Here is a 26,262-nt window from a genome sequence, read left to right on the forward strand (position 1 = left end):
AACTCCTTCAGAACTAGGATTGATGCCACCGTGTTGGATGAACGTCCCGGGACAATACGATACATGCCACCTGTTTAACTGTCCAGTTAATTCCACTCTACTTAGGAGCAAATCCCTCTGGACGAATACCCAAACTTTGTTGCAATGTTCCAACTTATAATTCGCATCTTGGAACACATAGTACTCAATCAAAACAAGTTCAATGTTTTACTTTTACAAAACTTGGTTTCCGCCCATCAAATTCACTGAAAATATCTGGCATCTCTGTGTCGTTTATATCTTAAATCTCTACAACACATGACTAAATTTCAAAATCAAACAAAAGCCCAAGATATACTCAATGAAATGTGTATTAAAACTCTGTATTGTGTTAATTTGGTTTAGCAACTAATCATTAAATTTTTTTATAGAAGAAATCCACCATAAATGCACATTGAACGAACCAATATAAAAACCGCTTTCAAAATGCAATTGGAGACTTATATTTACAATTGAAATGACATTGGAGAAGTAAAGAACAACAAAAAAAAAGATAATGGAAACAATAACAATGAGGGCAAGAGATAAGATAAATTGCAGAAAGGAAAAACAGACAAATCAACAAAAAAACGACAAAAAATTGGTCAAGTGTGAAATAGCAGGACTTTATGTCCTTTGCGCAAGTAAAATGCTTTGTTGGATATGCCATGTAAATAATTTATGTAGCAGGAAAACATAAAAATCATTAACCGCGGGTCATTCAAGAGCAGCCGCACATACGCACACTCTCTCGTAACAAAAAACAAAAGAAACCATAAACTATTTAGCAAAAAGTACTAGGATGACAGGTGTTCGACGACAAAGGTAATTTCATGTCATGGAATGTACTATATGAAGAGAAGCGAGATCCCAGCAGTGTAACAGCCGTTGATTGTTAGAATGGAAACGGTTTCTATTACTCAACCGTAAGGTGAGCATTGGTTACCAATTAAAAGTATGATTTTGTTAACATATTTTTAAATTTCACACTTTTTGTTTGTACAAAAAAAAAATAAGTTGGCATATTTTAAACACGTCGTCACTGATACTACTTGTATTTCATCAGGCAATCATAATTTATCAGCTTCCGATTTGGCTTGTTTTTCGTCACTTTTTGTGCACACAATTCACTTCGTTTTGTTACCCGTTTTTTTCTTCTTGGCCAACCTTTTTTTAACAACGCGACAATTTCTTTCACTCCCCCTCTTCTTTGCTTGCCTTTTGACTCAATCAATTTTCCAATTTGTCACTTCTTTTTATCTTTTGCACAACGTTGGGATATTTTTATTTTAAAACTTTTGTTTGCCACGATTTTCACACGCACTGTATTTTACTTTTGCATATGTTTTAAACAAAATAAAAGTAAATAAATGGTTAAATGGTGTAATTTTCAGATTCCGATTCCATTTACGAACGAATAATTTTTTTCTTCCTCTTTTCCTCGCGCTCGCTCGCTCTATGCTCGTTTAGAAGCAGAAGCAGCGTTACCGTTTGACATTTTTTTTCGACGATGCCACTTGTGTGCCACTTTTTTATTGTGATACTGAATGCCATACTTTTAATATTTTTGCACCACTTTCCATCCATGTGTGCCACTTGGTCAAAAATACAACTAAAGGCTCTTTTTTTAGATAACAGATTTTAAAGCAAAACCATTTGATTTATTTCATTCAGTAGAACATTCCCTCATTACTTATGGCAAAATTTCAAAAAAGTTATCGTAAAAATGGGTTTTCAGCAGTAAAAAACGAACATAGTACCAGCCATAAGTAGCAATTATTAATTGTTTGTCGTCCAACAAATCGCATATAAAGTTAAATTCATCGAAAAATTTAAAATAAACTTTTTTTATAGCAGCAAGTTTTTTTGCTTTAATCTTATTTATTTTATTTTTTTTGTTAGTGACCACTGTTGTTCTACAATCTTCGACAAAAGGATGAAATAAACCTGTTTTATTTGCATTTTCAAACATATTGACCCTAACGACCCGCAAGAATCACGTAAGAGCTTATTTATTTTAATTTTATTTATTTATCTTAAAAAAGTAATTGGTGAAAAATATCGCGAAAAGCGAATATAGTACCAGCCTTAATTCAGCTGGGCTGGAAGTAACTGGACAAAAAAAACTGAAGTTTTGTTTGTGAACAAATTTTATTATTTTCAAGTGCTGCTTTTAAATATTGAAATAAATATTGTAACATATGAATAGTTATATATTGAATAATACAACAGTACCTCAAACGTTACTTGAACTTATGGATAACTAAGTAATGGACGAACGTTTACTAAATATCTCGTTTAAGGAGTTTTCTAAAGATTTGTAGTGCGAACAAAAAGTAAGGTTACCGCCAATGAAGCAGTCGTTGAAAAATCTTTAAAATCAACACAACGCTAAAAAACAAAGCTCAACGCGATCATTCTATTTTGAACTTATTGGTCTTGGGCACAAAAAATGGCAACCATGTCCGCCTGTGACGTTAAACGCCTGGGTTCGAATCCTAGCGAGAACATCTGAAAAAATGTCAACTGTAGTTATATATCTTTCAAAATTATTTTAGTTAAATGATGTGGTCAACAGGTGTCGTTGGTCAAAATGGGCCCAATCTTTTCAAGCGATTTGCCTAAAACTGGATATTTAAAGTGTAATTTTGCAGCAAGTGTATTAGGTTAGGTTTAAGTGGCAGTCTGCCATCAGACTCACTTAGACGTTTTCGTCCATTGTGATACCAGAGGAACAGGAGAAGGAAGATGCCTTCTAGTTCCTACCGTTGAACCATATAGATCCCCTTTTTAAATTCCAACAACTTGCGAATATTCACATCCGCAAAATCAGACAGGTTTTCAAAGATATGGGAACTCCTCCTGACTGCCAATGCGGGACGCACACTCAGAAGATATTCGGTTCTCACAGCTTCTGCAAAAGTCGTTACTGGCAACTTATAGTCTGTCAACATGTTTTCCGACTAGACAGTGACCTGTCATCACGGACACAATGACTGAGACGTCTGTTCTAGCCAATGAGAGCAACGCAGTGGACCTCTTCAAGTCTAGATAAGGCCACATAGTTTTGGAATGCTTACAACCATCAATCATCTATCCAGGCCTGGTCCTGAAAACATATTGGGTTGCCCAAAAAGTAATTGCGGATTTTTTAAAAGAAAGTAAATTCATTTTTAATAAAACTTAGAATGAACTTTAATCAAATATACTTTTTTTACACTTTTTTTCTAAAGCAAGCTAAAAGTAACAGCTGATAACTGACAGAAGAAAGAATGCAATTACAGAGTCACAAGCTGTGAAAAAATTTGTCAACGCCGACTATATGAAAAATCCGCAATTACTTTTTGGGCAACCCAATAGCTTACATCACTAGAGGCTTACCCACAGATTCCAGTGTCCCTGGAGTGTGTATGGTAGTTCCTAGTCTCACAAGCTCGCTTTAGAATTCCCTGGGATATCCCTGTGGCCCGGCAACCAGAACAGGTGAATTTTGAACTGTTCAGCCATCTCGTTGAGAGATTTGCGACAGTCGAGAGCGGTTTTTGTGTTCAGAAATACGTTCTCCAGGGATTTAATGGCTGCCTGATAAGATATTTATGCCAATAGTGGTTATGACATTATATGTTAGTCATTCCACTACTTCCTTAATTGCAAGGATCTCTGCTTGCTACACACTGCAGTGGTCGGGTAACCTCTTCGATATGACCATATCTAGATCTTTAGAGTACACCTCAAAGCCCACCTGGTCGTTTAGTTTGGAACATCCGTCAATATAATTTCTGTAGCTTTGTGAGGCGCCCCGGTAGCAGAGTTGGTAGCGTGCTTGGATTACCAGTGCAGGGGTCGTGGGTCCGATTCTCGCCAGAAGCCTTGGTCTGTCGCTACTGTGGTATCATAATGGACTTAAAATTGTCTAAGTGAGTCTGTAAAGGACTGCCACTCTTACCTAACCCTAACTTCTGTTACCAGGGATATCGTAGTTCCAATCGGTTCTATCAGAAATAGTGGTACAGTAATTTTTATCAAAAGTAACAGTAAAGGGTTTCCAGAAATCTCACAAAATTGTGTGTTCGATTTACTAGCCATTTTCCCCCAAAATATGACCTTATATGTCGGGAAACATTTTTTGACTAGTTTCATTCATCCACAGTTTTATTCTTGGATATTTTTCTACCCATTCGTCGTTAATGGGTTAAGTAAACCCACAACGATGTTAACTGTTAAAGATTTTATTTAGGTATAATCTAGAAATTTATATATGACTTACCTTCTATTATTATCAGGTGGTAAAACGCTCCAATCCTGTTCATAGTATGGATACATTTTTAAATTATTGTCGATATATAATTAGATCACTGAGACTTTAATTCAAAAATGCGTTGCAAATTCCAACTGCAATAGGCACAATTTTCATCGATATAATTTTTTTGTTGCTTAAGAATGAATGACGACACGTTTTTTATTTAACATAATATTAATATATTGTTATTTTTCTACGGGGAGTATGACGGTTATTTACACCATATCATTATTACCAACACCAACAGCGATCATTTCGTTTTTAGGTCTGCAAAGAGTTTCTTTTGATAACAAACGCGTTTTTATGTTATCTTACTTTTTTTTCTATAAACTCCTCGTCATTTCAGTGGTTTTGTTTTCTTTTGAACAGATTAAATTTAGTTAGAAATGATTTTTGTTGCATGCCGCTGATCTTGAATTCGATATCTATAGATAGATATATATTAGGATATTGAGTCGAACTTTTTATATAAAAATTATAAATGCTTTTTAGAGACTGCCTCAGAACTTAACGCCTCATGAAAAGGAATACCTCTGAATTATTTTGAAAAAAGAACTCAAACACGCACGGTCCCTTATCTCTTAGTGTCTAATGAAAACAAAAGCAACATCGGAATGAAAGGGTGAGCGATGTATAAAAAACGGTTAAATTTTGCTACTGGCGAGCAAGTGTTACAGTGCATTCAATGAGTTTGTAAGAACTTTAAACATTTGTAGAAGGCTTTTCTGGTTTTTAGTATTGGAATTTAAAGATTTTCTTCTTTGGTGACGTACAATGTGTTCTAAGCAGTGTTGCCGTTCTGGGCAAGTTCCTACCGAAATTGGTAGGTTTTTATTATCTTGGTGGGTTGATAGGCTGACCTCAATTTTTGGTAAGTTTTTCCAACAAATGAATACCAAGTTAATTACCGACAAAATCGCAGAGGATAACTCAAAATTTATTCACTTCTTGTCGTTTCCGTGTATTCGTTAAGAGTGCAAAATAAAGTCATGGACGCCGAGGAGCAAAATACTGTTACCAAGGGTTTCATTACTTAAAATTTCTGGAAAAAGGGCGTAAATTCTGTTACTGGTACGAGTGTTAAGCGATCTCTTACAAATTTCTTTTATGCCTTCAATACCTTCAATCGGAAAACAGCGCTATGTGGTCAGATCTGGCCCATACTCAGAAAGCGAAAGTAAAAGCGCATTTAAGGGTTCAAACACTTAAATCGGGAGATCGCTTCATTTAAGCCCGGCACGGTTGTTCATTAAAATTGGGGCAAAAATACGACTGTACAAACTCACAATTTCTTATCGAAAGATATATATATATATAAAGGGTGCTATATCCAGATATAGGTCATCTTTGAAATTAAGGCTGTGGAATGATTTCAACAAACAGACGAACAGAAATGTCCCGATCCTATATGGGTAACGATGAGATATTACTTTGTAGCGTTGAAAAAAAGAATGGCAAAATGGCCATCCTTCGGTATAATAACATACACTGCATTTTTGTCTTCAAGAACATTTGGCAGGTTTTGGTTGGGTTTGGGAGGATTTTTCTTAAATTTTGGTAGGACATAATTTTCTTGAGTGGAAACACTGGTACTCAGTTCATTGAGCAAAATAGTTGTTGTTGTTGCCACATTTTCATGTGGAGGTTGTGATCCTCGTCAAGCTCCTGTAAGTGAGTAAGCTCGTTCCGTTCCAAAAGACCGATCGCTGTGGGAACAGGTTACCCATTGGTTATTTTCGGCATCAGTATTTTTGCAAGAGCTCATGCCACCCGGTCTCTCATTTCTCCGCTGATTGTCCGCGATTGCCGTTGCAGCTACTCCGTATGGAGCATTCCACTATCCGCAACCTGTGGACGCTAAACTTCTCGTGATGACTTATATAATAATTTTATACATTGTACTTTTCTACGTCCCGGTAGGTACCCCAAGAACCTTGCAAAAATCTCAGCGAAACAACAGGAATGTTCTAAGATTCTGAGAACACTGAGAAACTTCAATAACGTCTACTGTTTTAGTGCATACATCCAGGTGGAGCCTTTCAGTATAGACAAAAGATACACCGAAGGGCGGGTTACCGCCAAAGCAAGCCTGACTGTGTGGTAGGAAGTTGTCCCTTATTGCTTACAATTTAATTGTCATTCTTTTAGAATAAGTTTCTATCAAAAGTTGGAGTTTCGGTAGACTTTACTATCTGGGAAGTAAATGTCTTACGTTGTCACTACAAACGTTGATTAAAAATATTATTTAATGGCCGTAGTGATTCATGTATTCTATAATTTTCATGTGTGTAGTATGTATGCATTTGAATGTCAATTTCGTACTCTGCTCCTTAACACATTTGATTTGACACTTCTGTTTGATATTTTTGTTAATCTTCTTCTAAATACATTCAATTGACACCCATCGTGCCAAATATCCGCTTTGGGATGATTAGAAGACTCTTTATTTTATTTATTTTTTTTTTGTTTATTAGTTTTTATTATTCATTTTTTTATTATTTTTTTTTTATTTATTTATTTAATTTTTTTTTTGATAAATCTTGTTTAGATAGTTTTAAGGTGTCTTTTGATTGTAACAATCTCTTGCAGCGCAGTGTAAATAATTAACGACTTGTTATCAAAGAATATGTACTTCGTTTAGTAATGATAAGGATTGCTTTAATTATTATAGGTGAGTAAACTAGAGCAACCAAAAGATAGAGAGAGCTAAATGGTGTTGAAAATCGACATATATTTCCAGGTGATTTGTCAGTTTCTTACACAAATAAAGACATAGTTTTGCTTGAATGCCGCGGTGGAAGAACTGGCATTTAGTGATCAAAGAAAACCCTAGAGTAGATACTTCAGACAGTAAAAAGCTAACGTTTAGGAATGGTTTCCACACCTTGAAGCAGTTTGTTTTAATTGCTTTAGTACGGATTTCTCTTTTCATATACGTGTATATATTTTTATCATATATCATTAACATCTTGTAAATGAGAGCCTTATACATTCATTATGTATGTTATAAATAATTTATATAAATATTTCTTTCTTGTATATTTACAAATCAAATGAAAGTGCTTTATGTGGTAAAAATAAAATCTGGAATAAAATCACTGTATTCTCTAACAATATGTTCTCTATCAGTCATTTACACGAGGTGGTCGCACGATAGAGTGTCGTTTTATAGCATCCACCAACCATTTTATGCCTTCGTCAATCCCCTCACTGTCAAGGGAATGAAAAATATGTATGTTATACACATATTATGAATAATAGGAGTTATAACATTGGGAGAATATATACTCATATACTCACCCTGTTAGCGCCGACACTGGTATCGTCAGACAATCTCTTCGACCAATAAAGCCACCGGCTTGTTGAAACACTGGTTTAATATCTCTAACGCCCATAACATCAGGCAAATCTTGTTTATTAGCCAAGATTAGTAGTGGAACGCCAGATAAAAGATCGTTTTTAATCATTTTGTCTGAAATATAAATGTTTTGGGGAATTATATTTTTCAGCAATTACTAGTATCCGCCTTCAGTCCATATCGGGCCATATTTCGAAATAAATCCCATGTAGACCATTTCGAATTAAATCACTATTTTATATTTTCACCCAAAATTAAAAACTTTTATAAGAATCTTGCTATTGAACTTCTTGAGCATACAAAAGGTTCACTTTTTGTATACTGATTTTGATTTACTTGTGTATAAGCTGTGGCTGATCTCTCTACCCTCTTTCATATATGAGCCATTTAATTTACTTAATTTGCTCCATCAGCCGAACATATTGTAGAATCCATCACATATTACCATCAGCTCTATTTCAAAAAGACTTCTTAGCTGGGGCATGGCAGCCGGTTGGCTGTATGGAGTTGGCAATACGGTCCTTCATCGGAAAGGGCTGCCACTTTACTACTAAGTTAAATAAACTAATAGCCTTCAAAGCTATAAATATAACAATAATCTTTTAAGCCTGAATAAAAGTTTACTCCTTTAGAATTCCAGTCTAATGCCATTATTGACTGCTGTAACAACAACGGCACAAGATATCCGTGAGCACCACCCAGGCTGGATCATTGAGCTCCAATCTGTGTGGTGTTCATTACAGTCACGAGAACCTTAGCTGCGAGCTACCGGGCGCGTCCATAGGTTGCGGATAGTGGAATGCTCCATACGGAGTAGCTGCAACGGTAGTCGCGCACAATCAGCGGTATCGAGCGGAGAGCCTCAATGAGAGACTGGGCGGCACCGGCTCTTGTACAAATATTGAGTGCTTATGATGCTCGATATGACAAGGAGGTTATTGGCTTGACGAGGATCGCCACCTCCACATAAAAATATATGGCTACAACAACAACAACTATACCGATAATTCAATGCAGATCAGCGTCACAGAAAGACCTACCTAGAAAAACCGAAGCTACTCTGGCCCAATTAAGTTGCGGATGATGAGTTTAATTTTGTGCTCATATCGCTGAAGGTTAGAAGATACCATTCCCAATATCTGCCCTTCTTGCAACACAGGACACAATTACACCAATCATCTATTTACAAGCCCGGTGATTGCACAATCACTATGGACCGCTAGATTCCTGGAGCTAGATCTATTTATATACTTACAGCGAAAGTGGCTACAACAAAAATTACATCAACCCAGATAAGTCCTTAATTTTAACATGGGTAGTTTTGTGTAGTACCATTTTTGATCTGTCGAGAAGTGGTTTTGTTCCTGAGCTGTTTGATAAATCTAATTAAGCTACTATTAGCGAATATATTCTTTGCTTCCCTTCAAACTACATTCTGTCGTTCGGATATTGTTGTTGTTTTTGTAGGTGTCACATATTTGCATGTGGTGGTAGCGATCCTCATCAAGCATAGCACCGATCACTGCAGAAACTTGATGGCAATTGGTTATTTAAAGATACCAATAACTCGCCTTATCATATAGAGCATCATAGGTACTCAATTCTCAAACAAGACCCGGTGCCGTCCGACCTCTCACTGAGACTCTCCACTCGAAGCCATTGATTGTTCGCGACTGCAGTTGCAGCTACTACGTACGGAGTGTCCCAATATGCGCAACCTATGGACGCACCCGGTAGTTCTTAGCTGAGCATCTCATGTTAAAAATTTCAGATATGTTTGCATCATGTAATTGTCAACACCACTTACTGAATAAATCCAAAAAGACTGTTTATGTCTATATTGCAATTATGGGACAAATGATTGCAGTAATTTGTAGTTGATCTACTCACCAAATATTATTTTAGATTCATCCATTCGTTCTCGGTCATTAGAGTCAATCACATAGATCACAGCGTGTGATTCCTGATAATATTTATCCCAAAGAGATTGCAATTCATGTTGGCCACCCAAGTCCCAAAAATTTAAACGAACACCTTGTACATCAATTGTGCCAATATTGAGACCTACAGTGGTAGTAATCTTAGCCGGATTCATGCCTTTGTAGTTTTTTGTAAATTTAGTTTTTGCTGCCTCTAAATATGTCTAGAATATCAATAATAGTTAAATAGTCCTTTTCATATTGCAATGCCTTCATTTGCTTACCGTTTTTCCCGCATTGTCTAGACCGAGAATCACAACACAATATTCATCCTTTTGTGTTAAGTATTTGTAGAAACCATGCAGTAGGGTATACATCTTAGTTGTACTATTTCGTTATTTCTAACTTAATTAACATTAACTTTTTATTTGTTGGATATTAAAGAAAACAAATTAAAAACAAAAAAATTACACGTACAACCGGAGAATAATGATAACAGGGTTGCCATATATATGTTACCAAAAATCGCTAAATCATTTTATAAATTATTTGAGTGTTGTCAAAGTAGAAATATGAAAATATTTAATCATAATTTAAACACTATACAATAAAAATACTGGCTCGCTTACAAAAGCATCAAAGGAAATTGTAACCAATTTATATATATATTGTTTGTGAGGCAAAGAATATTACAAGGAAATTTATTTGCTAATGGCAATACTGCTTATGTTTATAAATCATATGTTTTCAATTATGACAACGTATTGTAGCGTATAGTAAACATTTACGCAACGTATACTATGACCATCAAAAGTGAGTCAACACTCATTGAAATTTATTGTTAGATTGCGGAAAGAATGTTGAGGATATACATATAGAAATAGTGATATTCTAAGAGCTATAGGAAAGTTTTTATAAAAAAGACTTAAAATTCAGAAAAATGCATTAAATCTTTATTTGAATGGATAGTACGTTCCATATAATTTAATGTTTGAAGATTATTTCATGCAAATGTTTACCGTTTACTGCGCCTCAAATGGTCCGTGAGCTGTTTAAACCAGCGCAAAAAAGATTATAGCTAAAAAATCAACCATAATATTTTTACCTTTCTTTACTTTAGAAACTCTGTATTTTTAATAATCTTGCAAATTTATCATATTTTTTGAAATTGTTATGTCTTTTGTTCTTTCTTACAATAATCTTACAAAAGGCAAAATTTTTAAACACTTTTGACGATCATTGTTGTTACTCACTGCATGGTGAAATGTATTTAACAACTTTCTTCATTTCACGGCAATCCAAAAACAAAATGAAATAATTTTGTGACCAAGCAAAGGAAGCGAAAAAACAAATACATCCCATGTAGGATAATTTAATGCCTTTAATTTTCAAGTACCAAAAACTTTCAAATATAAACCGCATTAGATAAGCTCAATATGAAATTCTGTCGAGACTAGAAGATTCAAGAGTCAAAGTATGGACTTACGACCTGGTTTTTCTGCAATCGGAAACTGCCTATTTTGTCGATGTTTTTGGAAGGCGGCTTCGAGTTCTCCGCCTATTGGGGAACCAAGTGTGTCTGTCGAGTGGAGAGTCCCAGTGGGAGACAGCCGGCACCATCTCTCACTTAAATACTTAGTGCCTATTAGAGGCCTGCGAAAGACAACACTAGTGTGCAGCGGAATTTAACTGCTTGCTTTGTGCCTCAAATTTCATTCGCCTTGTTATACACATAAAGAAAAATGTTCATGATATTAAAGATTTTGTCATAAAATTTATGAAAAAAAGGTTTAATTGCGTCCCAATTAAACTTTTCATAACATTTATGAAACATGTTTCATTATTCCGCTCAATAACGCTGATTGTCCGCAACTGCAGTTGTAGCTACTTCATATGCAGCATTCCACTATCCGCAACCTGTGGACGCGCCCGGTAGCTCGCAGCTAAGCTTCTTAAGTTGCGACAGTAGAAGAGCACCTTTACCCTCTTTAAGACCTTTCCTCGGCGTTTCTAGCCCTCACTATTTAGACAGCTTTCTCGTTGATAACCAGAAGCTACAAAAGAGGGATATCATCCATCCTTACGTAGTTTCTAGTGTACAGAGTGTGCTGGGCGGATTTTACCATCAGCTTCCGCACTTTCCACAAGGCCAATCTCTGGCTTGAAACACCCAACTGTCCCGTCTCCGTATATCGCTCATCCAACCCTATTCCCAGAGTGAGTTGTCCCACCTAAAATACTCCGACTACATGCTTTCTGCAGAACAACCTAAAAAATCTCTGTAACTTCAGAAGAGACTCCTGTTTTGCCACTGCTCCGCGACGGCAAAGAGAAGGCGTAGGTTTCCACAGTCTTTGGACCTCCCGAATCATTCTGGACTTCTGAAAGTGTCGGGGATGGCTGGCGGGGCAACCCCCTTGTCGGTGGGACTTCTTTCTCTATACCAGCTTTTAGTTTACCTTTATGTTTATCTTTTTCTACCAGCTCTCAACCCTTTTTGAAAGCAGTAGACCAGATGTGAGGTCCGAGTGCGGCGGTTGGCGACTGCGGTTGCCAGGCGCTTGCTCTTTAACCTGCATGATTATATTTTACTGCCACGGCCTTATGATGCACCAATCAAGGTTTCTTTCAATCCTGATATGGACCAGAAGTATATAAAGCAGACACTCCGATATGCGGCCTACCAAGAAAGCAAAAAGGACAAAAAACGTATACTAAGTTAGCAGCCCTGCTCCATTGAGATCTTAATTGCATCAATCTGGTGCATAGAATCGGCAGACATCGGATAGTTAATTGCTTGCTTAACTTAATTGCTGTTGAAATAAATAACCGATTAGTATGTACATAAAAAAATATAACGAACATTTTTTCAATTAAAAATTTAAATGAAAATACATTTTTTTTTCAATTAAAAAATTGCTTCGATCAATCATTTTTTTAATTGAATCTTTTTCAATTGCTATAGTGATTGAAATTTTGTTTGTTTAAAATTATAAAATTGAGTCAATAAGTTTTATATCCTCAACCATAGGATGGGGCTATACTAATTTCGTCATTCTCTTTGTAACATTTCGAAATATGCGTTTAAGACCTCATAAAGTATATATATTCCTAATCGTCAGGACGTTTTTTGTCGATCTAGCCATGTCCGTCCGTCTGTGTGTCGAAGCAGGCTATCTTTCGAAGGAGTAAAGCTAGGCGCTTGAAATTTTACACAAATACTTCTTATTGGTGTAGATCGGTTGGGATTGTAAATGGGCCATATAAACCGTTCTTCCGATTAGACATCTTGAGCTTCTAGAGGGCGCAATTCTAATACGATCTGTCTGAAATTTTGCACAGGAATGACTTCCAACAACTGTGCCAAGTATGGTCTAAATCAGTCCATAGCCTGATATAGAAGCCATATACACCGATCTCCCGATTAGACTTCTTAAGCATCTAGAGGGCGTAATTCTTATCCAATTTGATTGAAATTTTGCATATGTCGTTTTGGTATGACTTTTAACAACTTCGCCATATGGGTATATGGTCTCGATCGGTTCATAACCTGATATAGCTGCCATATAAACCGATATTTGACACTCTCAGCAACTGGAGGGTGCTATTTTAAACTTATTTGCATGAAATTTTGGTGGTATTTTTCTATGACTTCTAACAGCTATGACAAGTCGGTCCATATCGGTCAAAAACTTGATGTAGCTCATATATGTATTGAAAAAGTCATTCAAAGAAATTCGATCCGGCCGAACTTAGCAAGCTTGTACTTGTTTTAATTGAACCTGAACTTTTTAATAAATACTGCCCATAAACATTCCATTAAGAAACTGGGGCAAACTTCCTACAAATCAATGAGTGCTGTCCGATTCAATTTTAAGCTCAATGATAAGGGACCTCCTTTTTAAAGCCGAGTCCGAACGGCGTGCCGCAGAGCGACACCTCTTTGGGGAGAAGTTTTTACATGGCAAAGTACCTCACAAATCTCTCCAGCATTAGGAGGGGATAAGCACCGCTGAAAGATTTTCTGATGGTCCTGCCAGGATTCGAACCCAGGCGTTCAGCGCTACGGTGGCCTCCACACTTTCTATATATATTGAAGATAAAAAGGCCCCCACAAAAAGTTTTTCGACCTTTTTAAATTTCTAAACGCTACTCTAATCTAATTTATGATCAAAATATGCATAGTAATGGCATAACGGCTTCTTTAGTATCTAATTATAGCATATTCTAGATAATTGTTTTTCTGTCAGGGTTGCTTCCCCAATGCATGAAATTCCATGAAAGATACTCTAATAAAAATATATTGATTATTGTTAGCCTATGTCGGTAGCTAGATCTAAACTCGCCTCGCTAATCTTTCTTTTATAATTCGGGAAACAATATTTTCCGTTGCATTTGTGGAAAAAACCACCGGAGTTGTCGTGAACTCAAACATAAACAACAAATTCGTGTTCCAGGAGTTTTACATATGTGAATCATATTGCATAGAGCGATCTTTTCGAAGTTTTTAATTAGGTTAGGTTAGGTAAGAGTGGCAGTTACAGACTCACATAGACAATTTTGAGTGCATTGTGATACCACCGTAGCTACAGACCAAGGCTTCTGGCGGGAATCGAACCCACGACCGCTGTAATGGTAATCCAAGCACGCTATCAACTCGGTTACCGGGACGCAGTTGTTAATTAATCCAATTAAAAAATTAATTGGATATTTCGGAAATTTCAATCATTTTTTTAATTGGATCAATTAAAAAATTAATTGAAAATTTAAAAATGTCAATAATTTTTTTAATTGATTCAGTTAAAAAAATTATTTGAAATTTTAATAATTTTTTTAATCAATATTTAATATTATCATTTTCGTGATAAGTAAATTCCAATTAAAAAATTTATTGGATTTCATGATTAATACAGTTTCAATTAAAAAATTAATTGGATTAAAACAGATTTTTATTTTTTTTTTCTATGTAGTGGGATTTTTAGTCTACAAATGAAAGGCAAAACATGCCTTGTTTGCATATAACCACAGTTTATTTCTTCATTTGTGTTGCTTATGCTTACGTCTAACCACATTTTATAATTTGCTTTTTACATAAAATTCCAGAGCCCATGAAGCTAATTTAAATTTGATATTTATTTACACTTACACAAAAAAAAATAAAATAAAATATGTATATGGATTTACTTTTATTAAATTTTCATGAATAAAAAATTAATAAGAAAATAAAATTTTTTTGTTTACATTTTCTTTTAATCAAATTACAATTCTTTTCTTTACAAAATACTTTTGTTTTATTTTATTAAATTGTTTTTGTTTTGTTTTGTTTGTTTTTTTTAATAATTTCTCATAATTAATAACTGATGATGAAGTTTTTCTAAACTTAATTTAAAAATTTCTTTGTGTTTTTCAATAAAGGAATGTTGAAATAAACAAAACTATAAAATTACAAGGGAATATGTAAGAATGTGTGGTAAAAAAAGAATCTAAAAAATAAAACGAATATAACAAAATTCGAAATTACAGGCTTTACGTTTTGCATTTAAACATATGAAAACCATAAGTTTTAACTATAAAAATTTAAGCTATCATTAAACAAAAGAAAAAAAAAACTAAAGATGGTCATTAGAAAAAAAAGAGAAAACAATTTTTAAAACAATTTGTTGTACAGCAATAATAGTTATAGTAGAAGTAGTATGTAGTAGTAGTAGTAGATTTCTGAGGTGGTGTTTGAGTTGTATGCGTGTGGTGTTTGCGTAAATAAGTACAATTACATACAAGTTCATACATAACAAATATAAACGATTTGTTGTTTAATTTAATTGTGTGGAGATTGGTGTTGCTTTTTGTTTGTATGTTTGTTTGTTTGTTTGTTGGTTATGTTTGTAGTATACTGTTACTGAGATACAAAGTAGTTATAAACTGAGATAACAATGTAAAATTATACATTTTTCTTACTGTGTTTGTAGTTTTCATTTGCTTCCAACAAGATAAAACATATATGTGGAATTATCATAATAATAATAATAATAATCATAATAAAATCTAATTGTCAAACATTTAAGCAAATTGTTAATTTTCGATTTTTATTTGCATTATTAAATTTATTGCCTTTCTCTTCTCTTTATCTCTACTCGACAACAACAGAGAATTGATTTTTAAGTTTTTGTTTTTGTTTTTTTTATATCCATAGTTAATTTAGTTGATAACACAAAATTGTGCTTGTTTTTACTATTTCAATATTGGTGGTGGTGGTGGGTGGTCTCAGCTAGTAAGCAGCGTCGCACACTTTTGGTAGGGCAATGGGAATAGTTAGCTATAAACTCGCCGCTGGCATAGAATTTGGAAATGTTTTATTTTATATTGATTAAAAGAAGTTTATTTTTGCACTAATTTCTTTAAACTAAACACACACAAAAACAAAAACGAACAACTTATATTTTGTTTAAATATCTTTGCGGTTATTTCTGAAAATTTTAAATTTTTTTTCTTCTTTTTTTCATATATATATAATTTAATATTTTCTCATATGTATATATATTTAAATTTAATGTATATAGTATGTATATATATGTTATAACTGCATTTATTATATAATTCGTATTGTGTCCTCTTCGAATGATTTTTTTCTTTTTGATGTTGTTATTTTTGTTTTGCTGATTTCTCTAGCATTAATAATTACTAATAAACTCAGTTGTTTCTCGGTCTATGTTTTCTTTACTCTCTACACGCATGCACTTTCTTCTATGTCTTAGATTTAAAATTGCACCCAGTTGGCATTTGATGAACTTTGTTGTTGTTGATTTTGAGCAGGCGCAGATCTGAAAATTGTGTATAGAGATTAAAAATTAATAGCAAACTATAAACTTTAAGTTTCGATTTGGTTGAAAAGAGGGTGCGAATATTAATCCTCCCCATGCCACTATGGACATACACTTAAGCCAGTAGAGGTTAGGTTTAACCTCTACCTCCTCCATTTCACCCCTTCCAGACGGCATAGAGATGGTATCATATGCGGACGATTGTACGATCGTGGCATCGGGCCCTCCACCCATTGTTGACATCTGCTATAGGATGAACGTCTACCTCAACGAATTTGCCTCATATTTCGCTGCAAGAAATCTGAAGAAATCTTCCACCAATTCTTCAGCCACATTGTTCACTACAAATACGCGTGAGGTGAGTACTGAGCTGACTGTGATGGTCGGTGGAGAAATGATTCCGACTATCAAGTGTCCCAAAATATTTGGCGTCACATTTGACAGCTCTTATACATTCTCCCCACATGCCACAGCAATTTGCCAAAAAGTCAAAAGTAGAAACAAGGTCCTCAAGTCATTTGCTGGCAGCACTTGGGTGTAGACAAAGAAACCTTGTTGACCACGTACAAAGCAATTGGCCGGTGAGATCTGTCAGAATGCCGCCCTCCGAACTGCGACGGGCTGTCTCCTCAGTTCCATGTGGACCACCTCCATCGGGAGACAAAGATCCTACCAGTGTGAAGATATAGCTACATGCTGTCTAATCAATACCTTTTGGGCTGTTATCGTAGATACCATCCAAATCATCATCTTGTGGATAAATATCCACAGCCCTGAAGCCTTAAGGTAGATCTACATGATCTAGAGCGTGAGGTTCAGCGCTGCAAGAGAGAACCTCTAAATCAAGCGGCATATCAAGCAGGTGTAGACAACATACATGCAGAAACGGTAGCAGATGCGGTAAACGGCTACCGGGGGAATGTAGTCCTTGGAGAACGACCGCGTCCTATTGCACCTGAAGAAATTGACCTCCCCCAGCAAACAAGAGTAGTTCTGGCTCAATTACGTTCCGGCAGATATAGCCGTGCTAGATGTATGGCCCGATTGTAACCAGGGACCGCACGATACACGTCACCTGTTTAAATGCCCAGCCAAACCCACTCAGACCCAGATCCCTGTAGACGCACCCCATCTTAGCCGCAGAGTTCCTGGGTCTTGACACAGCAGACGAAAGATGAAACACAACAAACTGCTACAACAACAATAACGTAAGCCAGTAACCGTCTTGTTGTGCGCTTTAAATACTAATAAAGTTCTAAAAAGAAACTCTAAGTTAGGAATTCCGTGCTACTTAAAAAATCCTTAAATGTTTTGCCATGCCCCTAAGTTGATTTATGTCTGGTATTTTGTCCCCACCTAAGTGCTGGTAACTGTTAGAAGTAAAAGGCATGGCCCTCAAGTCACTAGCCAGCAGCACTTGGGATGCTGACAAAGAAACCTTGTTGACCACGTACAAAGAAATTGGCCGGTAGGTGGTAAATTATTCAACGCCAGTGTGGTCTCGTTAGCTAGAAAATTCAAATCTGTTAGAATGCCGCTTGGAACCTCAGTATACTATGTCCCGTACAGAAAGGAGACAAGATGGAATGTGTCAACCATTGCCTACAATATGCTCTCGAGCGTACTGTGTGAAAGATTGAAACCTAAAGTCAACGAGATAATTGGGCCCTATCAATGCGGCTTTAGACCTGGTAAATCCACCCTAGACCAGATATTCTCACTGCGCCAAATCCTGGAAAAGACCCGAGAAGGACAAATCTACATCTACCATCTCTTTGTTGACTACAAATCCGCTTTCGATACCCCTATACGTTCAAAGGTATTCCAAGCCATGTGTGAGTTTGTATCCCTGCAAAATTAATAAGACTTTGCAGGATGACTCTTGCTAATACATGTTCCTCAGTAACAATAGGAAAGAATCTCTCCGGACCATTTAATACCAATCGTGTGATATATTTAATATCCAGCTGGAGAAGATTATGGGAGATGCAGATGTGAATAGATATGGCACACTACTCACAAGACAACAAGGGCTACTCGCCTATGCAAACGAAATCGATATCATAGGTCGGTCACCGGAAGTTGTAACTGCAGCCTTCGAAAGAATCGAAAGGGAATCAGTGACTATGGGTGTGGCAGTAAATGGAGATAAGAGGAAATGGATAAAGAAAATGGATACAACAATATCAACAACAATGATCTCTTAAGGAAGTTGCCTGAAAAGTTGATAACCATGGTTGGACTGAGAAAGTCGGGAACATGACATTGTGACTGGTTGCATGGTTTATGCGGGTTCCAATCAACTTGAAGTAGTCTATAGCTTTAAAGACCTTCTAGACCAACTCTTAAACTTCCGTCAACACATCTCAATGGCTGTAAACAAAGCACGTGGTGCTCTTGGCTTTATGAAACGATGGAGTAAAGAAATTAAAGATTTCTCTGTAACGAAAATCTTATATATGTCGCTAATCAGAAGTAATCTCGAGTACGGTTCAGTGGTGTGGGATCCGTAATGCAATAATCATTCTGTTTTGATAGAACCAGTTCAAAAACAGTTTGGGTGGGACGAAGTTCATTACCTTCGTATGAGTGCCGATTAAATCTTATAAAGCTTCCTACATTAAAAAGTCTTAGAAAATGTTAAACATTACGTTTTTGACTAAAATAATCTATGGTCAAATAGATTCTTGCTTTCTTTTGAGTTGAATTTTAACGTTCCTATCAGACCACCAGATATTTTGATCTTTGGAAAATTTCTTATTATAGAACCAACTATGCCAATAATGATCCTTTTCGACACCTATGTTTTCAAGATAATCAATTGAAAGATATGGATGGACTGGACATCACTTCTCCTGAGAGAAATCTGAGCTAAGGGCCAGAGTCTCTGAGTCTGCAGTATATAAGGATGAATGCAGAGTTCCTGGTGATTAGGGAACGATATAGGCTTCTGCAAGGGTCTAGGGTCTTCTAGGTGGAGGTTTCAAAGCACTGAAGGCTCTGAAGACAATATAGATGCGAAAGGGGAAGACTCTGGCGTGGGGCCATGAGACGTCGAGACTGCGTAGAAGAAGACGAAATATCTTTGAAACTTGGATAGTAAGGATAAAAAAAAAATGAAATTAACGGTTTTTATAAAAAAAAAATATACCACTCATTATTATTTAAGAACCATTCATTATGTACGGAAATTATTTTTCACTCTTTCATCAAAAACAAGTACAAATTTTGTTAGGTACTCCCGGTTTAAACATGTCATGTACCCACCATAAAAGGTATGCATAATAATTGGTATATGAATAAAGGTATCAAAATATGTGGTTCATATTATGAAAATTCTAAGATCCATATGTATAAAGAGGTCTCGCTAAGTGGCATACCGTTCGGAGGCGGATACAAAAGATATCATTGAACTTAAAGTAATATTGCGCCTTTAGATAAAGCAACTAATCAGGCAGACTATCTATGACGAGTCCAGCACAGTGGGCCATTATGTTAAATTCAAATATAACTTTTGGGGCGAAATTTCTCCGTTCTGAAATAGAATTTGAATATGGGGACTTCTGATTCTAAAAGCTCTTGGTAGGAGTTAATTCTGGTATTAGTTTTTATCACCTATCTAGACGAGTTCCCTGCAATGCCGTTTTAAAAATGGGTCATATACGTCTTCTCTATTTTTGGCATAGAGGTTTGAGGGTTTGGTTATTATAAGGCATTTTATAGTTGTAGATAAATTCTTTAGCAAGTGATTTTAGAAAATATTAGGTGAGAAAATGGTAAAAATATTTTTTTTTTATTTAAAATATAAAAGAAAATTAGTTAACAGTGCTCTGTTAATCACTTAACATAGCTCTGTTACAGAGAACTCTGTTAAAATGCCAGGTTTGTGTCTTGGCTAAGTTATATCCAAATTTATATTCACGGTCATTCGAAATGCTTCCTTTTCTGCTTGATTTGTTGTTCACGAAAACTTTTGAGTTACACAAAAATTTTACCTTGAAATCGACAAACAGGTATTTAATACCCAACAATCATTCGTAAACACTTACCCAGCTGATGCATAATCCGACCATTCTGTTGCATTACCAGACACCCTGTGTGCTGGGGAAGTACCAGGACTTTGACGCACAGCACCGGCATTAGAAGGTGGAGGGGCTATTTTACCCAAACCGCCTGGAGGTGGTGGTAATATTCCGGAGCCAGATTTAGCTTTTGTACGACTTGGACCATCTGAGCCATCTTTTTTCTATAACAAAAGAAAATCAGGAGCAATAGAGGAAGCAGTTTTTAAATCTTATAAACCAAATGTAACATACCGTTATTCTCATATTAATTTTAATGGTTTCACCCTCTTTAAAACCTAAATCTAATTCTTGCTTAGGCTGAGTTTTTTCCTTTTCGATTTGCTCTTGATTTTTTACCCATTTAAAATGATCTTGTAGGGCAACATTTAAATCAAAGGAATCGGAACGATCACCAAAGCCTAAACCCAGAAAAGCAGAACGACCTATTAAAGAGAAAAATGCAGAGTTATTAAAGGGCTAACATTCAAATTCTTTTTTCATATATTTGTGTTTATACCATTGTCATCTTGAACCCTTATAACGAAATAACGAGAGCTATCCGAAACAGATTCAATAGCTACTCCAGGATATGTGTCTATGGGACAATTAGCGAAGAGAGCACCACTTGTTTTATCCTCCAGTTTAAGATTTAAAGCCGTACCCTTTGCAGCTAAACGCATACGACCTGTCCATGTGGGTTCTCCCAGATTCCAATCAGCAGCTCTGTAAAAATATTAAATTAAACAAACATAATATTAATTCATTTGTCCAGCTCACGAATTAGCTCACGGAAGCATGTAATCTTTTGGGGGGTTATCGTACTGATAATTAAACTTTAATCAGCTTCGAAATCGCAATCTCCGTAGCTTGACCAAAGCTTTTTGCCTTAACTTTTTTAAAAAGGGTTTTATTTATATTCTAAATAGAAGCAACGGAAGCTAGCAAGGAATTAAACTCCCACACCAGAGTATTAAATTGTTTTCTATTTTCTTTTTCGGATCAGGAATTTCCGGACCGTCTATGGCAACCGATTGTACGTGCCGGATTGATCTTCATCGGCAAAGCCTGCCGTCTCAGTGTACAACAACCTGCTACAACAACAATCTGAATGCAGAGACACCAGAATAAGGCACCTCACCCACCATCACACAAAATTCCGCTTAATGGGTAAATAAAACACCAGGCCAATCTTCGCATCTTTACACTTACATCGTAATATTTGGCATAATACCCTGTAACGCAGTCAGTATGACAATGACCATTATAGATACAAAGCCAAAGCACGTTCGAATATGCAAAAATAAAGCTCACCGAGAACGACCTGCCAGCAAACAGTCCAGAATCAGATTTTTTTAATCCCGCCACACACTACGTATGTTCTCTTTCAAGACAAGACACATTCTTTGAGGCTGCAGCCCTATGCCTAAGGAGTAACCACGGGGCTAATCCGCTACATAGAAACGTCTGCCATGGGACGGCAATGGTATTTATGAGAGACGATAAAGTAAGGTATTCAGCGATCATCGTGGGCATGCGGGTTGTGTAATTCTATTGTATTGAATTATATTACTAGACTAGAGCTCAATAACCACAAGTATTGAGGATTTTGTATCACTCAATTTGAAAATGTTAGCTAAAGTTTGTTGGTTACGAGGATGACGTTGTCATCATGGTCTGGGGCCGCGTTCCATGATTTGTCAACCAATGGGCTTGACGTAAAACCCCAGATAAAGTTGGTGCTATTCACCAATATGAGGTAACTTGGTGTGTTCAGGGTATCTCTCCTAGATGGGTTGGAGCTGCCGCTCTCACTACTGAGAGACCTGACAAACCATTGCAATGTACGGACGTCGCACTGGAGGAGTTATAGACTTTTGAGCATCTGATAAATACGCCTTGACCCCAACGACCCCGACACGGGATAACTGGGAGCACCACATAGGCTAGAACATTTAGGTCCAATCTGTGTGTTGTTCATTGCTGTCACGAGAAGTTTAGCTGCGAGCTACCGGGCGCGTCCACATGTTGCGGATAGTGGAATTTCCATGCGGAGCAGCTGCAACGGTAGTCGCGGACAATCAGGGGTATCGGCACCGGCTCTTACACAAAACTAAGTGCCTATGATGCTCAATATGACAAGGCTTTCCCGCGGCAATCGGTGCTTTGGACAGGAACGAGCTTGCTGTTGTTGTTGTAGCAGTCTATTGTGTACTATCATTCCTCTGCTTGATTCTGTTGAGTGTCAAGACCCAGGAACTCTGCGACTAAGATGAGGTGCGTCCACAGGGATCTGGGTCTGAGTCGAGTTGGTCTGGTCGGGCAGTTAAACAGGTGACGTGTATCGAGCGGTCCCCGGTTACAATCGATACATACATCTTGCACGTCGGCATCAATCCTTGCTCCGTAGGTGTTGAGTTGGCTGCATCTGCCGGAACGTAATTGAGCCAGAACTACTCTGGTTTGCCGGGGAATGTCAATTTCTTCAGGTGCAATGAGAGGCGGTCGTTCTCCAAGGACTACATTCCCCGGTAGCCATTTACCGCATCTGCTATCGTGCCTGCATGAATGTTGTTCTCTCTTGTAGCACTAAACCTCACGCTACGTGCAAACAGTGTACATGTATGTACGTTTACGAGCTTGCTCACCTACAGGACCTTGAGGATCGCCACCTCCACATAAAAACGTAGCTACAACAACAACGCCTTGACTCCTGCAGTAAATGCCTAACAATAATGACAACAATCGAAAGAAACATTTTATTTAACTTAGAACTTGTTGCTTATTTCGTCCTTAAGGTACATTCAGATTAGTCAAATATTTGACCCAACTTGTTTTTACATTTTCGCCCAAAATATGTCAAATTCGTTCATTCTTGATTTTGTATTCACATTACACACATTTATTTGACACATTTTGTTTGTCCAAAAACAAATCTATTTAACCATTAGCACGGCACGGGATAGCTATAAGCACGACACAGGCTGGAACTTTGAGCTCAGATATGTATGGTGTTTATTGTTATCACGAGAAGCTTAGCTGCCAGCTAGCAAGCGCTTCTACTGGTTGCGGATAGTGGCGATTGCAGTCGTCGACAATCAGCGGTATTAAGAACTGGCCGGGCAGCACCTGCTTTTGTATAAATTCTGAGTGCCTTTGATGCTTGATATGACAAGGAGAGTTATTGATGCCTTTAAATAACCAATGGTCATTATGTCTCACGGCGATCGGTCCTTTGGACCGGAACAAGCCTTCTCACCTATAGGATCTAGACAAGGATCGCCACCTTCATATAGAGACATGTGGCTACAACAACAACAACAATATTAGACCAAAAAGGCTTTTATTTGCCCTACATTCGATTGCATTTAAAATTTGTTTAAAATTACAACTTTTTTGTTCAATCAAACAAGGAAACACGAATTTTACATGCAATCGAATATAGGGCAAATAAAAAGCAATTTTTGATCTGTTTTGTTTTGTTTTGAACAAGCAAAATGTGTCTAATGTGAACACAAAACCATGGATGTACGAATTTGACATATTTTGGGCGAAAATTATGAAACAAGCCGGGTTAAATATTTGACTAATCAGAACCTACCTTAAACTTCATTAAAAAGAATCTAATATCCGATTGCATACCATCAAATACTTGTCTGACTGACGCAGGCTGATTAGATAGAGATCATATCCAAAGCGAGCAGTATGTGAATGCATAAAATGTTCCCAGAATGGAATTCTAAGATGACGAATCCACATTTGGCAAAATAACAATTAAAAAAAAAAAAAAGATAACAATACACTAAAAAAATCAATTTGTAATAAACTTCACTTACTACAATAGCAACAACAACAACGAGGGAATGGGGTAAAAGCAAAGAACAAAAGAAACATTTTTTTTAACCTTGCAAAAATCAAAACCTGCAGCACAAAAACAGAGAACATACACGCATACAAAAACCATCATGCGAGAAAGAAAATCTTATAAACAATTTACGTGTAAAAGAAAAACACCATAAACAAAATACTTCTTCCCCATCCTCCACTTCCATCATCCCTCCTTAATCAATCATCGTCATTATAACTGCCTGTACACAACAGAATAATGAAAGCGAATAAATGAGGGCGTTTTTTCTTCTCAAAAACTGCATACGCAAACAATGTGTATTAGGCTTAGATCCATGGAAAAGGATTCTGGCTGTATGATTCCATAATTTATATATTTTTTCCTTTCTTCCAATTAGATTTCTTTGAGCTTCTGCTTCTGCTCTTGATGGATTGAAGATAATCTTTTACCTGTAGCCACGATTATTTGCTCTTGGTGGAATTTTGTATATGAATACTTCGGGTTTGACAAGAAGAACACTTTCATATTCCATTTTATTTTATATTGATTTAAACTATAATTTTTACACGAAGACCGTAAACTTTTCTCGATTCCGATTCCATTTACGAACGACGCAACGGTGTGCGGCGGCTTGTCGGCTGAGCCGTTTCAAAAATGTACATCGGCGGCGTCGCTGGATTTATTCACTGCAATGGATATCTCCAGGGCTTCACGATGGTACAGCTTGATATCAGTTCCGAATGGATGATAGGGTCCCGATAATCTATTATTAGAGATGGGCGATGGGTAAATACCCAAAAGCTATTTACACAGTAAATTGGTAATTACCAGGTAATTACCGATGAAATTCGGCACAGTGAGTTCTGGTAGACCCATACACAATTCTGTGAAGTGTGGTCCAGATCGGCCTTTATTTGAATAGCTGACCGACCGATCTCCTGATATAGGGTATTAAGGCCATAAAAGATCCATTTATTATCCGATTTCGATGACAATTGGCACATTGAGTTTGGCGACTTCCTGTCAAATGTGGTTCGTACCATATTTGGATACAGATGCCAAATAAACCTATCTTCAGACATAGGGTGTTGAGCCCATAAAAGTCGTATTATTCATCCGATTTTAATGAAATTTTAAACATCGCGTTTTGGTACCCTTCTACACCTTCGCTTTGAATATCGTCCAGATCGGACAATATTTAGATATATCTGCAGTGCAACCAGTTCTGTGTCGCTAAAAATAGTCAAAATTGAGGAAAAAATCATCCGAATTTTCGAAAATCTTAATTAAATCGTCACTCTCTAAATGAGTATAATGAATTGAGTGGTGAGATTTTCGAAGGGTAGATGGCCACTGGAATGCCCACAACCAAGGCGGATTTAAAAAGGTGGAATCACGCGAACAGCTGTTAACAGCCGGCCAGGTTTGACGGTATTAAGATGTCAGGTTTTTGTTTGCATTCTCTTTGTTGTTATCTTCTTTCTCGCATGTTCTCTGCTCATGTACGCAAACGTATACACACACGCACCCAAATTTGTTTGCGTGTATTGGCAAAACGTCGTTCGGCTTGATGGCAAGATGACCTTTAATTGTTTCGCCAAGGCCCACAATCTTCGAAATTATTGAAATAAGTAAGCGCATGTCCGTCTCCGACGCGGAACTTCCGGGTTCAAATCCTGGCGAGAACATTTGTGAGGTACTGCACCATTTGTTGTTGTTATTGTGGCAGTGTGTTGTATACTGAGGCTGCAGCCCTTGTTGATAAAGGACTTCATCTTGTCAACCCGGTACGTACAACCGGCTTCCATGGGATTACTGCATGTTGAATGCAAACCACTCCTAAATGTCAATCTTTTTTCTGCATTTCATTTTACACTTCTCAATTTTAGACGATCACTGATTACTGATGGAAAAATACACAAAGGAGCAATGCGCTAAAGT

At 36.7% G+C, this 26,262-nt stretch overlaps 3 protein-coding genes and 1 long non-coding RNA gene across 7 annotated transcripts in view; 1 reads left to right on the top strand and 3 right to left on the bottom strand.

Moving 5' to 3' along the window:
• Nucleotides 1-4,688, bottom strand: part of LOC106095997 (AP-1 complex subunit gamma-1) — a 60,651-nt gene extending 55,963 nt beyond the window's left edge. Inside the window, exon 1 of one of the 4 annotated variants that reach the window (XM_059366167.1) lies at nucleotides 4,286-4,688. In XM_059366167.1, coding sequence (XP_059222150.1) covers nucleotides 4,286-4,341 — 56 coding nt within the window. In that variant the 5' untranslated portion in view covers nucleotides 4,342-4,688. Of the gene's footprint in view, nucleotides 1-1,162; nucleotides 1,478-4,285 lie in introns of those variants that run through there. The other 3 variants (XM_059366168.1, XM_013263485.2, XM_013263486.2) reach the window with 3 other exon arrangements.
• LOC106096000 (uncharacterized) lies at nucleotides 417-21,907 on the top strand. Its single transcript, XR_001222837.2, has 3 exons — nucleotides 417-949; nucleotides 1,921-2,018; nucleotides 21,481-21,907. It is a non-coding gene; the product is annotated as an uncharacterized LOC106096000 (long non-coding RNA).
• LOC106095999 (ADP-ribosylation factor-related protein 1) lies at nucleotides 7,183-10,088 on the bottom strand. The gene is made up of 4 exons (XM_013263493.2): nucleotides 9,880-10,088; nucleotides 9,567-9,819; nucleotides 7,619-7,790; nucleotides 7,183-7,528 (listed from the first exon to the last, which is right to left on the bottom strand). The coding sequence occupies exons 1-4, from the start codon at nucleotides 9,970-9,972 to the stop codon at nucleotides 7,444-7,446; spliced, it is 603 nt and encodes a 200-aa protein (XP_013118947.1). The 5' UTR covers nucleotides 9,973-10,088; the 3' UTR covers nucleotides 7,183-7,443.
• On the bottom strand, nucleotides 14,600-24,952 carry LOC106095998 (NECAP-like protein CG9132). Its single transcript, XM_013263492.2, has 5 exons — nucleotides 24,771-24,952; nucleotides 20,995-21,200; nucleotides 20,730-20,920; nucleotides 20,463-20,659; nucleotides 14,600-16,413 (listed from the first exon to the last, which is right to left on the bottom strand). The coding sequence occupies exons 1-5, from the start codon at nucleotides 24,851-24,853 to the stop codon at nucleotides 16,350-16,352; spliced, it is 741 nt and encodes a 246-aa protein (XP_013118946.1). The 5' UTR covers nucleotides 24,854-24,952; the 3' UTR covers nucleotides 14,600-16,349.
• Nucleotides 24,953-26,262: the final 1,310 nt, after the last annotated feature.

The sequence above is a fragment of the Stomoxys calcitrans genome, chromosome 4 (assembly GCF_963082655.1).
Source record: "Stomoxys calcitrans chromosome 4, idStoCalc2.1, whole genome shotgun sequence".
In the NCBI taxonomy this organism is placed as follows: domain Eukaryota; kingdom Metazoa; phylum Arthropoda; class Insecta; order Diptera; family Muscidae; genus Stomoxys; species Stomoxys calcitrans.

Excerpts from the sequence above, each read along its gene's own strand:
- LOC106095999 (XM_013263493.2), bottom strand. The coding sequence starts at position 9,972 with ATGTATACCCTACTGCATGGTTTCTACAAATACTTAACACAAAAGGAT. Across the intron at positions 9,820-9,879 it reads TAGACAATGCGGGAAAAACG|ACATATTTAGAGGCAGCAAA; the intron begins GTAAGCAAATGA and ends TTGATATTCTAG. Across the intron at positions 7,791-9,566 it reads TGAATCTAAAATAATATTTG|ACAAAATGATTAAAAACGAT; the intron begins GTGAGTAGATCA and ends TTTATATTTCAG.
- LOC106095998 (XM_013263492.2), bottom strand. The coding sequence starts at position 24,853 with ATGGAATATGAAAGTGTTCTTCTTGTCAAACCCGAAGTATTCATATAC. Across the intron at positions 20,921-20,994 it reads AAGGGTTCAAGATGACAATG|GTCGTTCTGCTTTTCTGGGT; the intron begins GTATAAACACAA and ends TCTCTTTAATAG. Across the intron at positions 20,660-20,729 it reads AAATTAATATGAGAATAACG|AAAAAAGATGGCTCAGATGG; the intron begins GTATGTTACATT and ends CTTTTGTTATAG.